The sequence below is a fragment of the Acinonyx jubatus genome, chromosome B3 (genome assembly GCF_027475565.1).
Source record: "Acinonyx jubatus isolate Ajub_Pintada_27869175 chromosome B3, VMU_Ajub_asm_v1.0, whole genome shotgun sequence".
Classification (NCBI taxonomy): domain Eukaryota; kingdom Metazoa; phylum Chordata; class Mammalia; order Carnivora; family Felidae; genus Acinonyx; species Acinonyx jubatus.
The window spans coordinates 27,296,813-27,310,433 of record NC_069386.1 but is presented as its reverse complement, the minus strand read 5'-3'; the positions used below and the strand labels follow the sequence as shown (position 1 = coordinate 27,310,433).

At 40.5% G+C, this 13,621-nt stretch overlaps 1 protein-coding gene across 8 annotated transcripts in view; it reads left to right on the top strand.

Annotated features, from left to right (window-relative positions):
• Window positions 1–13,621, top strand: part of HERC2 (HECT and RLD domain containing E3 ubiquitin protein ligase 2) — a 264,682-nt gene that overhangs the window by 155,985 nt on the left and 95,076 nt on the right. For all 8 annotated transcript variants that reach the window (XR_008299026.1, XM_053223673.1, XM_053223676.1 and 5 more), the window contains 5 exons: window positions 9,336–9,603; window positions 9,750–9,886; window positions 10,373–10,471; window positions 12,083–12,251; window positions 12,352–12,477. Coding sequence is in view for 7 of the 8 variants with exons in the window: in XM_053223673.1 (XP_053079648.1) it covers window positions 9,336–9,603; window positions 9,750–9,886; window positions 10,373–10,471; window positions 12,083–12,251; window positions 12,352–12,477 (799 nt within the window). In the remaining variant the exon portion in view is untranslated. The remainder of the gene's footprint in view (window positions 1–9,335; window positions 9,604–9,749; window positions 9,887–10,372; window positions 10,472–12,082; window positions 12,252–12,351; window positions 12,478–13,621) is intronic.

The window sequence follows — 13,621 nt, the reverse complement described above, 5'->3', positions numbered from 1 at the left end:
CCATTAGACCTTGGAATATTGCACTGGCATGTTTTTTCCACTCACTGCAAAGGCTTTTTTGGGCATGCACTGTTGCTGCCAGGCTCTTGGTCCTTGCCCTGTCGCAGAGCACCTGTGCTGCACAGTGTAGCTTAGGGATCAGGCTGTGGGCATGTTCCCATAGAAAAGACAACATGTGATCAGGTCTAAAAGTGATGGGGACTTTCATGGCCTGCAACATGAGGGACTAGATGTTTCTAAAAATCCTTCTTTCTATGTAATATGTAAAAAACTTTGGATAAAATATCAAAGACAAAAACCAAACCTAGAGTACTCAAGTTGCCAGGCAGAATATACCCTAATAGAAATTCTTTGAGACCAGGACTGCAGGGAGTTGGATCCGAAGTGAGGAAGCAGCTGTATCAGGTTGATGGGAGGGCTGACAGTAGTCCAAGAGTGAGGTAGGAAGAAGTAGGTAGCAAGAAAGTAAGAACTGAGGTAGGAAGAAGGTGGGGTGCAAAGGGAGAAGGCAAGAAGTATTGAGCATGAGAATAGGGAGCAGTACAGTGCCTTCTTTGAACTGGCCTGAATGCCAACTACTTGCTAGGTCTAAAAACCGCTAAGATGAGGGTCAGGTTGAAGTGGCCATAGAACAGCAGGGTTTCTAGTCACTTCTAAAGATAAAAAGAGGGCATTGAAAGCAGTTGAAGAGCAAATTGGGCAGAATGCAACCTGGAATCACACTGGGAGGTACCCAGTGTTAAGAGGAAAGATGTGTAAGGAGACAAGGAAACTTAGAGTTATCCTTTAAGAATTGGGAAGGACTACCAAAGAGAGATCTTTCATTGTTTTATCTCCATTGATTTAGATGAAAATTCAACCATCATTGTTATTCTGTTTGAAGTGCCTTTTTGTCATAGACTCTGGGTCTAAAGTTCTTTCTTGTCTAGCAAGAAAGCAGGACTCAGGATTAAATTCGAGAGATGGTTAATGTCCAGGAAAAGACAAGAGCCCTGAATAAGGGTCCTTGCCCTGTTTTTATTAGGATCAGAAGGCTTACAAACATGGTGATGGATGTGCACAAAGAGACAATGAAATTATGAACATTAACTCATGGATGTAAGGGAAAGGGGGTCTTGAAGATATTAGGGGTTTGGGTTAATACAAAACAAAATCCTGGCTCTGGAGGCGGCCAAAGGTTGTTTACAGCAGGCATGAGGCACCAACTCTGTTTATCTTAGCTAGCCTAGGGGATTAGACTGATGGAGCAAGTAACCTCAAGGTTAACAAGGCACCTTTTCTTTTGCTAATCAGTTCTCCTCTGGGCAGCTTTACCTGCAGCCCGGTGGTCTGTAGCCCTATTTACTTGTTTACCTAATTTGGTCCTTCCTTCCTGTGAAAGCAGCTTTCTGCTATAATACTAAATAGGGGGGAACTTTTGCCCTGAATCTCTAGTCTTGTTTACCTCATATACCTTTGTATTGCGGGCCTTTGCACCCCCTCTCTATTCTGGGGGCCTTAGCCTCCCTTCTCTATCCTTATTCACCTAATCTTGTTTACCCAAACTTGGGTGTGAGCATCCTATGGCTTTGTAATTCTTTATGCTTGTTAACTCATTGGTGCAAGCCCAGGGAATTTCTAAGCTTTTTCCTCACAACTTTTTTCTCCCATTCTGGCTGCATTTAATATTTTGTGATTTGTTTGTTTTTTGTTTTGTTTTCTACAGTTTGACTAAGGCATGCCAATGTATGTATGTATTTTTTCTCCCCCATCCTCTTGGGATGTGCTCAAGTTACTTGCATCTCTGGCTTGATATCCCCCCCACCCCCCGCACCAAATTTGGAAACTTGTTAACTATATTTTCCTGTCCTGTTCTTTGCTAAGACTACCATTACACATCTTTGAGATTATTAATTTGTTTCTGTGTATTTTGTAGGTCTTTTTCTCTTCATTAATAAACTTGGCTAATTTTCTGGATCTGTTTTTAGGGTCAGGCTGTTCTGCTTTGTTGGGTCTAAATCTGCTGTAAGCCATCTAAGAGAGTCTTTATATTTTCAGATCTCACGTTTCCATTTGGTTCTTATTTTATAGCTCTATAGTTCTGACAGTTCTTATCTCTTCACTCTCTATTTCTTTACTGTATATGTATGTAAAACATATTCCTGATAGTTGTGTTAAATTTCTTTTTAACACGTGGGCCAGCTGTCAGTCTGCTACTATTGGCAGTTTTTTTTTCTCTTGATTATAATCAGTTATTGGTTCTGCTTCTTCACCTATATGTAGTTGTTAGTATATTCTGGATGTTTTAGTTCTTTTTTAAATGTTTACTTATTTTAGAGAGAGAGTGCATGCATGTGAGTGGGGGAGGGGCAGAGAAAGAAGGGGGGACAGAAGATTGAAGTTGGCTCCACATTGACAACAGAGAGCCTGATGTGGGGCTCAGACTCATGAACTGTGAGATCATGACATTAGCCGAAGTTGGCATCTTAACCAAATGAGCCACCCAGGCACCCTGTATGTTTTAGATATTACACTGTATCTGCTCAGTGTTCTGTCAACATCTTCTGGAGAACGTGAATTTTGTTCTCATAGGTGGTTTAGTACCTGGCAGTTCTCCCCAATCCTGTGGAGACTTGGTTCTAGACTTTTTATTTATTTATGTATTTTATTTATTTATTTTTAATACGAAATTTATTGTCCCATTGGTTTCCATAAAGCACCCAGTGCTCATCTCAACAGGTGCCCTCCTCAATGCCTATCACCCACGTTCCCCTCCCTCCCAACCTCCATCAACTCTCAGTTTATTCTCAGTTTTTAAGAGTCTCTTATGGTTTGGCTCCCTCCCTCTCTAACTTTTTTTTTCCCCTTCCCCTCCCCCATGGTCTTCTGTTAAGTTTCTCAGGATCCACATAAGAGTGAAAACATATGTTATCTGTCTTTCTCTGTATGGCTTATTTCACTTAGCATAACACTCTCCAGTTCCATCCACGTTGCTACAAATGGCCAGATTTCACTCTTTCTCATTGCCGAGTAGTACATTGTATATGTAAACCACAAATTCTGTATCCATTCATCGGTTGATGAACATTTAGGCTCTTTCCATAATTTGGCTATTATTGAAAGTGCTGCTATTAGATACTGCTGCTGTTGGGGTATTAGATAGTGCTGCTATTGGGGTACAGGTGCCCCAGTGTCTCAGCACTCCTGTATCCCTTGGATAAATTCCTAGCAGTGCTATTGCTGGGTCATAGGGTAGATCTATTTTTCATTTTATTAAAAGTTTATTTTATTTTATAAAATAAACCTCCACACTGTTTTCCAGAGCGGCTGCACCAGTTTGCCTTCCCACCAACAGTGCAAGAGGGTTCCCGTTTCTCCACATCCTCGCCAGCATCTATAGTCTCCTGATTTGTTCCTTTTAGCCACTCTGACTGGCATGAGGTGGTATCTGAGTGTGGTTTTGATTTGCATTTCCCTGATGAGGAGTGATGTTGAGCATCTTTCATGTATCAGTTGGCTATCTGGATGTCTTCTTCAGAAAAGTGTCTCTTCATGTCTTCTGCCCATTTCTTCACTGGATTATTTGTTTTTTGGTGTGGAGTTTGGTGAATTCTTTATAGATTTTGGATACTAGCCCTTTGTCTGATATGTCATTTGCAAATATCTTTTCCCATTCTGTCGGTTGCCTTTTAGTTTTGTTGATTGTTTCCTTTGCAGTGCAGAAGTTTTTATCTTCATGAGGTCCCAATAGTTCATATTTGCTTTTAATTCCCTTGCCTTTGGAGATGTGTCAAGTAAGGAATTGCTGTGGCTGAGGTCAGAGAGGTATTTTCCTGCTTTCTCCTCTAGGGTTTTGATGCTTTCCTGTCTCACATTCAGGTCCTTCATCTATTTTGAGTTTATTTTTGAGAATGGTGTAAGAAAGTGGTCTACTTTCATCCTTCTGCATGCTGCTGTCCAGTTCTCCCAGCACCATTTGTTAAAGAGACTGTCTTTTTTCAATTGGATGTTCTTTCCTGCTTTGTCAAAGATTAGTTGGCCATACTTTTGTGGGTCCAATTCTGGAGTCTCTATTCTATTCCATTGGTCTATGTGTCTGTTTTTGTGCCAATACCATGCTGTCTTGATGACTGCAGCTTTGTAGTAGAAAGTCTGGGATTGTGATGCCTCCTGCTTTGGTCTTCTTGAAAATTACTTTGGCTATTCGGGGTCTTTTGTGGTTCCATACAAATTTTAGGATTGCTTGTTCCAGCTTCAAGAAGAATGCTGGTGCAATTTTGATTGGGATTGCATTGAATGTGTAGATAGCTTTGGGTAGTATTGACATTTTAGCAATATTTATTCTTCCAATCCATGAGCACGGAATGTTTTTCCATTTCTTTGTATCTTCTTCAATTTCCTTCATAAGCTTTCTATAGTTGTCAGCATACAGATCTTTTACATCTTTGGTTAGGCTTATTTCTAGGTATTTTATGACTCTTGGTGCAATTGTGAATGGGGTCAGTTTCTTTATTTGTCTTTCTGTTGCTTCATTATTAGTGTATAAGAATGCAGCTGATTTCTGTACATTAATTTTGCATCCTGTGACTTTGCTGAATTCATGTATCAGTTCTAGTAGACTTTTGGTGGAGTCTATCGGATTTTCCATGTATAATATCATGTCATCTGCAAAAAGTGAAAGCTTGACTTCATCTTTGCCAATTTTGATGCCTTTGATTTCCTTTTGTTGTCTGATTGCTGATGCTAGGACTTCCAACACTGTGAAACGGCAGCGGTGAGAGTGGACATCCCTGTCGTGTTCCTGATCTCAGGGGGAAAGCTGTCAGTTTTTCCCCATTGAGGATGATATTAGCTGTGGGCTTTTCATAAAGTCTAGTTTGTCTGATATAAGTATGGCCACTCCAGCTTTCTTTTGACTTCCAGTAGCATGATAGATAATTCCCCATTCCCTCACTTTCAATCTGAAGGTGTCCTCAGGTCTAAAATGAGTCTCTTGTAGACAGAAAATAGATGGGTCTTGTTTCATTATCCATTCTGATACCCTATGTCTTTTGGTTGGCGCATTTAGTCCATTTACATTCAGTGTTATTATTGAAAGATACGGGTTTAGAGTCAATGTGATGTGTGTAGGTTTCATGCTTGCAGTGATGTCTCTGGTACTTTGCGGTCCTTGCAACATTTCACTCATAGAATCCCCCTTAGGATCTCTTGTAGGGCTGGTTTAGTGGTGATGAATTCCTTCAGTTTGTTTGTTTGGGAAAACCTTTATCTGTCCTTCTATTCTGAATGACAGACTTGCTGGATAAAGGATTCTTGGCTGCATATTTTTTCTGTTCATCACATTGAAGACTTCCTGCCATTCCTTTCTGGCCTGCCAAGTTTCAGTAGATAGGTCTGCTACTACCCTTATCTGTCTACCTTTGTCTTAGGGCCTGTTTATCCCTACCTGCTTTCAGAATTCTCTCTTTATCCTTGTATTTTGCCAGTTTCACTATGATATGTGGTGCAGAAGATCGATTCAAATCACGTCTGAAGGGAGTTCTCTGTGCCTCTTGGATTTCAATGCCTTTTTCCTTCCCCATATCAGGGAAGTTCTCAGCTACGATTTGCTCAAGTACACCTTCAGCCCCCTTCTCTCTCTCTTCTTCTTCTAGAATTCCTATGATACGGATATTGTTCTTTTTGATTGTATCACTTAGTTCTCTAATTCTGCCCTCATACTCCTGGATTTTTTTATCTCTTTTTCTCAGCTTCCTCTTTTTCCATAATTTTATCTTCTAATTTGCCTATTCTCTCCTCTGCCTCTTGAATCTGTGCTCTGGCCGCCTCTGTTTTATTTTGCATCTCATTTATAGCATGTTTTAGTTCCTCATGACTATTTCTTAGTCCCTTGATCTCTGTAGCAATAGATTCTCTGCTGTCCTCTATGGTTTTTTTTCAAGTCCAGTGAGTAATTTTATGACTATTATTCTAAATTTTTGTTCACTTATGTTGCTTAAATTCGTTTTGATCAATTCATTATTTGTCGCTACTTCCTGGAATTTCTTTTGAGGAAAATTCTTCTGTTTTGTCATTTTTGGTAGTTTTCTGTCCCTTATGTATTTTAAAGCTTGTGTGTTCTGCACCTGAGAGCACTGCTGTATTAAAGGAGGGTCATACACTGTCCAGGGCCTGGCCCTTCAGGAGGTGCTTTTTTGGAGATTGTTACTTGCTCTGTGTTGTTGTGACTTTGGTTATATTATTACTATGAGTAAATATTTACGAGTAAAAAAACCTTCCACCAGGTGTGCTTTGAATTTTTCCTTGGAGTAACCCTGTAAAGGAAAACAGACAAACTGGAGACAAAAACATGCAAACACACAAACAAATAAAAGCAAAAACCTAAAGTCTAAAAACAAAAAACCCCAAAACACCTACCACAAGTAAAGAAGAAGGTGAAAGCGGTGATGATGGAAGAGCACATACAAAGAGAGAAATGACTGGAGCTGGAGAGGGGGCCAGAGAAAAAATAAACATTGATAGGCAGAGAGACTAAAAGGCCTAATCCAGAGAGAGAGAAAGGAAATAAAGAAGACGGCAGAGAAAATTAATGAAGATAAAATTACCCAGACAGAGAAACTATATGGCTTGATTATTCCAGGGAGAGAGAAAGGAGTGTGAAGAAGGAGCTGTAGAACTTGTATCAAGACAATGGATTCAATATGTCTTTTTAGACAGACCAATAGCCAGAGTAACCAGCCTAGGGGAAGGAAGAGATAAGGAGGAGAAATGGGGCAGGGGGGGAGGATATATCTACATATCCAGAATTGACCTTTAGTTAATCCTGGCAATGCTGCCATCGCTTGTAGGTAGTAGTTATCTTCAGGGTCTGTGCCACTCCGGTGGATATGCAGTCACCCAGTGCAAGGGGGCATGGTTTGGCGTTTTTCTGGACCAACTTCCACTATGGACCTGGGAGTGATCTCTGAGGCGCCGCCTTGGTGGTGGCAGTGGTGGTGGTGGTGGTGGTGGGATGGAGGGGCGGGGGGCAGAGGGTGGGGTGGGGGGGGAATGGTGATTCCCCAGTCTCTTCTTCACGGAGCTGGAGCTAGACCTGGTGGACTCAGTTTGAGTCATCCTCACTGTGCCGTGGGCACAGATGGGGCGGGCCTTCTCTCTCTGCCAACTCCCCTGACCCTGCGCTTGGCTAGGATTCAAAGTCTCGCTCCGTGGTTCTGATGCTGGGGAAGCGCCTTTCAGTGCAGGATATGTGGTCCCGGCTGGCTTTGTCTGTGCCACAGCACTTCAGGGAGGATCTCCTTCTCCTACAGAGGAGCTCCTGGGGTGGCACACGAAGGCAGGCTTTGTTTTTTCCCACAGCACTCCAGGGGAACAGTGGGCTTACCCTCCTGTAGACTGAGCCCTCCACCCAGCCACCGTACCCGGAGGTGGCTGACACAGGCAGGTTCTGTGCTATTGCACAGCCCTCCAAGGAGGGAACCTCTTTCTCCAGCTGCAGACTGAGTCTCTGACCTACCACCGCACCCAGGCCTGGCTCCTCTCCTCCCCAGGTGTGCGAACAGGGAGCTGGCCCAGTCCAAAGAAAGCCCCCCAGTTAGAGATCAGATGCCTCTCAGTCTCATTCCAAGGTCTTTCTCTTGTCCAGATACAGTCCTGCACTTCCCTTGCCACTCTTTCTCTTCCCTTTGTCTCTCGCAGAAGGGAGTGTCTCCCCTCCATGCCCATGTGGCCTTTTTTATCTCTCCCAGTCCACCTTTTTTCCAGTTTTCCCATTTTCTTCCTAGTAGATTCAGTCTCTTTTCTTCCCAGGCTCTGGTGTTCAAAGTCTTTGGCTTCTACACTTCTTTGTTTGAGAGATGCAGGACGTATGGATTCCCCCTACTTCTCCACCATGTTGGCCACCCATCTGGTGGCTAATGGCCAACCACCAGTGGTGGTTGATTTTTGTTTTGCTCTTAGTCTTGGTTTCTGTATTTGAATTCTGCAGGATTTAGAATCATTTCCGAGGCTTCAGTGGAAACCTTTACAGCTTGACCAACTCCATCTAACTTGGTTGGACTGGGACCTCAGACTGTCTCCCTAATATTGCATAGGTATAGAATCCCTCTAGCCTTCCAGCAGTTCCTTTATGCTGGGTTCTTCAGAGTCTCACAAATGCTCAGTTTTGGAATCAGCCAAGAATTTGGGATAGTTTGTATGCACATTTTGTGATTTCTTCCTCACTTCTGACTGCTTTGGCAGGACTGAATTCCAGTTTCTGACTGCAGTCTAATAACACTGCCTGGTCAGCTTGCCTTCTGGCTTCCCTTGTGGTCAAGGGTTGTATCTGTTTCAGTTTTGATTGCTTTGGCTGTTCTCCAGAACCTTCAAACTGTTTTTAAAAATATTTTGTTCAGGGTTCATAGTTATTATCGGTAGAGGTTTAGCCCAGTTCACCCTAACTCCTCATTATCAGAACCAGAACTCTAAACTCAGTCTGGTTCTGAATTGTAAGCTTTTAGGATGAAGACCATCACTTGTGAGTTATTCACACTTCACAGCAAAACCCTAGGTTTTTGACACTACCTAGGCACTGGAAGGCTTAATGGAGTCCTCTTTATTTCTTCCACCCTGTTTCTTCTTATTCCTTCCTCAGATGCTCAGTTCAAAAACAATAGCAAGTCTTAGACCATATGAAAGTAATTGGAGATGAAGAACAGAGTGTTGCAAGTAGTTCAGTGAAAGGATTGTGTGTACTGGGAGTAGGGATTCCTAATGATAACCTCAATAATGCATATATTCGTTGATTGTAATTTATTTCCCAATATTTTTTATTTCCTTTATTTTTTTTATACCATATTTAACTTGCAGAGTGGTTCTTTTACCCTTGAATCACTGAGAGTTGATTTGATGGTACATGAGAGAATTCCATGTCGTCTCTGACTTGTTTTACAGAAGAAGAGAGCAGGAGACTGGACCCTGCCTCCTGGGGCATGGGGAGGGGGTGAGGGACTCCTTCTTTCTCATCTGTCCCCTCTCAGTCTGCATTTAACTTGCTCAACTTGTTTCCTACTCAGAGCGGCTATGAAGTTTTCTTTAATGGGCACTGATAACTGGCTAATTTCCTGGGCTCTGTGTGTGTTGCAGCAGGAGTTGTTTGACCATCACATCTTTCCTCTGCATTAAACTATGAAAGTTGTCTTTGTTGTTTGTTGTTAACATGTTTTATCCATTCATTTAAAAATAACACATGTAAATCTGAATTTTCTGTTCTTCTGTACTGCATTTCATAGTAGAAGTTTGTAATTTCCATTTTCATAGACTGCTTAAGTCTTTTGACTTTTCTAAACCTCCCAGCTTCACTCTCATTTGTCCAGGCTGCAGCACTGGCCGTATGTCAGTGTTTGGCTGTGGAGTCCACTCACCCGTCAAGCCCTGTGTTTGAAGACTGCAGCTCCAGTGAGGCCACAACACCTGTCCCTGTACAGCATGTTCGCCCTGTCAGAGCAAAGAAGCGCAAACAGTCACCTGCTCCTGCTCTGCCTATTGTGGTTCAACTCATGGAAATGGGATTTCCTAGAAGGAACATAGAGTTTGCACTGAAGTCACTCACTGGTGCCTCAGGGAATGCTGCTGGCTTGCCAGGTATTTTGTTTTCCTTGTGGGTGTTTCACTTAATTTGCCCACACATTTGTTTGTGGGTTTATCTTGAGATGCTAACATCAGATGCCTATGGGCAGGTGGGTGCTGTGGATCCTCACTCAGGGTGCACTGTGTGTACTTGCTTGTAGGTGTGGAGGCCTTGGTTGGGTGGCTGCTGGACCATGCTGATGTGCAGGTCACAGATCTTTCGGATGCAGACACAGGGTCTGAGGAGTGTTCAGATGAGGAGGTGGTGGAAGATATGGACGATGCAGCCTACGCTGTGGTTAGTGCCTCCTGTGTGGTTGCCCATCTGCCTGTGTCTACCTGTCCTGTGCTTTGGGTTTCCTGTATGCTGTTCCATGAGGTCTCTCTGCAGTTTTGCCAGGCACACAGTAAAGCTAAGTGCTAATTGTTTTTTTGTGCCTTAATTACTTGAGCTGTAAAACAGACCCTTGTTCAACATCTAATGGTATTGGGTAGCCAACACCCATTTTTGTGTCATATAAAAAGCATGTTTTATATGACACAGTGACTTCTGATTTCAGTAAATTGTTTCATGAGATTAATTTGGAAATGTCTCAGAAATTTTCTATACTTTTAGCTTTTGATATTCATTCTGTTTACCATATTGTGTCTTTTAGAATGAAGAATTTTATAGTGAAAATACATATAATATTTCATATTTTATTTTTTGATATTAAAGATTTCACATACTTCAAGTAGGCTTATCTGGCTCACAATTTTTAAAAAATGTATTTATCTTTTGTAGTCTACTGGTGCTGTTGTAACAGAGAGCCAGACGTACAAAAAACGAGCTGATTTCTTGAGTAATGATGATTATGCTGTCTATGTGAGAGAGAATATTCAGGTGAGTAAATGTCTTAGGCTGGAACCTTGTTCAGATTTTCAGTGAGCAGAGGCCTGGCGAAGGAGGGTACAGAACCCAGCAGGGAGGCTGTTGTGACTGGAGCAGAGGACAGAGGAAGAGAAGATGAGCAAGGGGTGCCAAAGCTAGAGAGCCATGGCACAAAGACCTGTGCTTCTCAATTATTCCCATTTTGGACATTTTAAAAAACCTATTTCTGCTTGTTTTCTTATATCATTCTTACTCCCATCTAATTTTTAAAATCTAGTTAGGCTTTTTATGTAGTCCTTTATGTATCTTAAATCTTTTCTTTAGTTGTTTTAATTCTTTTGTTCTAGTTAGTATACTTTAGAGAAAATCCCAGAAATCATCTCATTTAATCTGTAAATCTGTTAATATGCATTCCTAACACAAAAAAGATTTTGTTTTTGTTTTTGTTTTGTTTGGGTGAGCTCTACACCCAGCATGGGGCTTGAACTCACGACCCTGAGATAAAGAATTCCATGCTCTACTAACTGAGCCAGCCAGGTGTCCCGATAAAGGATTTGTTTATAACAACAACATTACTGTTACCTAACATTAGCTAAGAAAATAAGCAATAATTCTATAATATCATCTCATATCCAGTGCTTACTCAGATTTTCCCACTTTTCTCAGAAATTGCTTTTTGAAACAGTAACATTTTTGAATTTGGATACAAACAGGGTCATACACCTGACATTTGGATGATGTCTCTCTGAAGTGTCTTTTAACCTGGAACAGTTTTCCCCTCCCATTTTTTTTTCTCCTTTCCATGTCATTTATTTGTAGCTTCTTCCTCCCTCTTCTGCATCTCCTGTTAAATCAGAATAAGGCTGGTGGGGTCGGGGAGCTGTTGGACTCAGGCAGTGTCTTAGGCACGAATGCATCATCTGGACCAAAATGCAGTGTTGCTGGTTAGGTCTTGTTAGTCTATTCCATCTGCTAAGAAGTTCTCTATTGTTCACTTTTGCACTTTGATATCCATTTGTGTTACCACCTAGACTTTTTATGAGGGGTTGCATAATAGTGATTTTCTAACTGTGTCATGCCTTTCAAATTTATTAGCTGGAGTTTATTCTTTGAAGAATGCTTTTTAAATCAATTCTAGTTACTCTTTATAATATAGTTATATAGGAAAGTAAGAATAAGTGCTTGCTTTTTTTTTTGTTTTTAGTTTTTTGTTTTTGTTTTTGTTTTTGCTTTATCAATTTTCAGAATGGTGAATTGGTGCCATGGAACTTACACAGGTGACCAAAAGAACCTTTGCTTATTATCATTGTGATAAATTTATTGACTGATATGGATTTGATGTGTTTCAACCATTATTCCTATTGATTAAATTGTTCTTTTGAGTGAACACATTAATCTTTGAGCACTCCCTTGTTTTATGGCACAAGTTGATCCATGCTCATCTTGTGTATTTCCTGCTCCAGACATTGAGCCAGCAAGTTTTCTAAAGAGCCCTGGTTCCACTTAGTGTAAAATGATTTTGAGAGTACACTCAGTGCTAGAAGAAATCCTTTCTTAGATAATGCTACGTATAATTGTTCATCTATACATTGGACTGAATTTTTAATTTAATTTTAATCTTAGGTGGGAATGATGGTTAGATGCTGTCGAACATATGAAGAAGTGTGTGAAGGAGACGTGGGCAAAGTTATCAAATTGGATAGAGATGGATTACATGACCTTAATGTGCAGTGTGATTGGCAGCAGAAAGGAGGCACTTACTGGGTTAGGTATATTCATGTGGAACTTATAGGTGAGCACATTTTTAAGTGAGTTGTTACACTTTTTTCTTAATTAGTGACAGAGTTCCCAGGAATGAATACTAATTATAGTTCACTTATTGTAATTTCTAGGCTATCCTCCACCAAGTTCTCCTTCTCACATAAAGATTGGTGATAAAGTTCGTGTCAAAGCCTCAGTCACCACACCAAAATACAAGTGGGGATCTGTGACTCATCAAAGTGTGGGGGTTGTAAAAGGTAATATTATCCAGGCAACAAAATTCCAGATGTTAGCTTTTCATCAGCTAATATGATAAAGTCATTTTTTTTTTTCATTCAGGGGCAAGAAAAACAAGTATGAAGATAGCTTATAGTGTTTTTTTGCTTGTCAGTGTTCTCTAGACCAGGAACTCACATATAGTTGAACAGAGTCAGGTTTATTAACTCATTGCCACTTGTGAAGATGCATACCCCAGAAAATGGGGTGTCTCCATCGGTGGGTATAGCAAAGGATTAATGGGGTTTGTGTTGGATACTTTGGGAAAAGTTTAAAGGAGTAGGGTTATTCTAAGAATGGGTGTCTTAATAATTATTATCTATATGTCAGAAAGAATGGAGCTAGGATGAAGTTAATGATTGGCAAAGAAGCAGTTGTTCATATTAACCAGGATTGGAGGTTAGGGGAGGGTGTCTGGTTGTGTTTGTGGTTTGGGTTAGATTTGAACTTGATCAGACATGATTAAAGAGCAGTTTTGGTTTTGTCTTGATTCATCACAGTCACAGGGTAATCTTATTTGATGTTGGTGTTCTGTAAACTTGTTCTGTCATTCTGCCAAATGGCCTATATGTGAATGTTTGGCCAACCCCCTCAATTGGGGACTGTTTCTGTCTCTCTCTCTCTGCTATATAAAAATTTAGGACTAAATTTAAGAAAAGGAAAAGTGCAAATGATGGGATTTAGGAACTGGAAATAAAAAATTCTTTTCAGTTTATGTTTAAATGTGATATAGAGATTTCAAACTAATCAGTGTACTTTAAAAGGTATACTATGTCCATTTGAACAATTACATGAGAAGTAGTTAAAAATGCATGTGGTTTTATTTTATCTTTAAACTCTTCTAATGGCATAAAGAGATCCTGTTTTGTTTTGTTTGAACCTTCTATAATACTCACTGTCAAATACCTTAGATTAGAAATGGCCATAATGGTGGTACTTGTCTAGTGCATGGGAGTGTTAGAATGTTTCAGGTTACATGAGAACAAATGGTTTATTTAACATTTTACTTTAGTTTAACATTTTTCTTCAGTTAACAGGTTCTTAAAAGCTTTATGAATCAAAACAGATTTATTAACATAAGTTTTTATTATTACAGCATATTTGACATATGATGTTATATTAGTT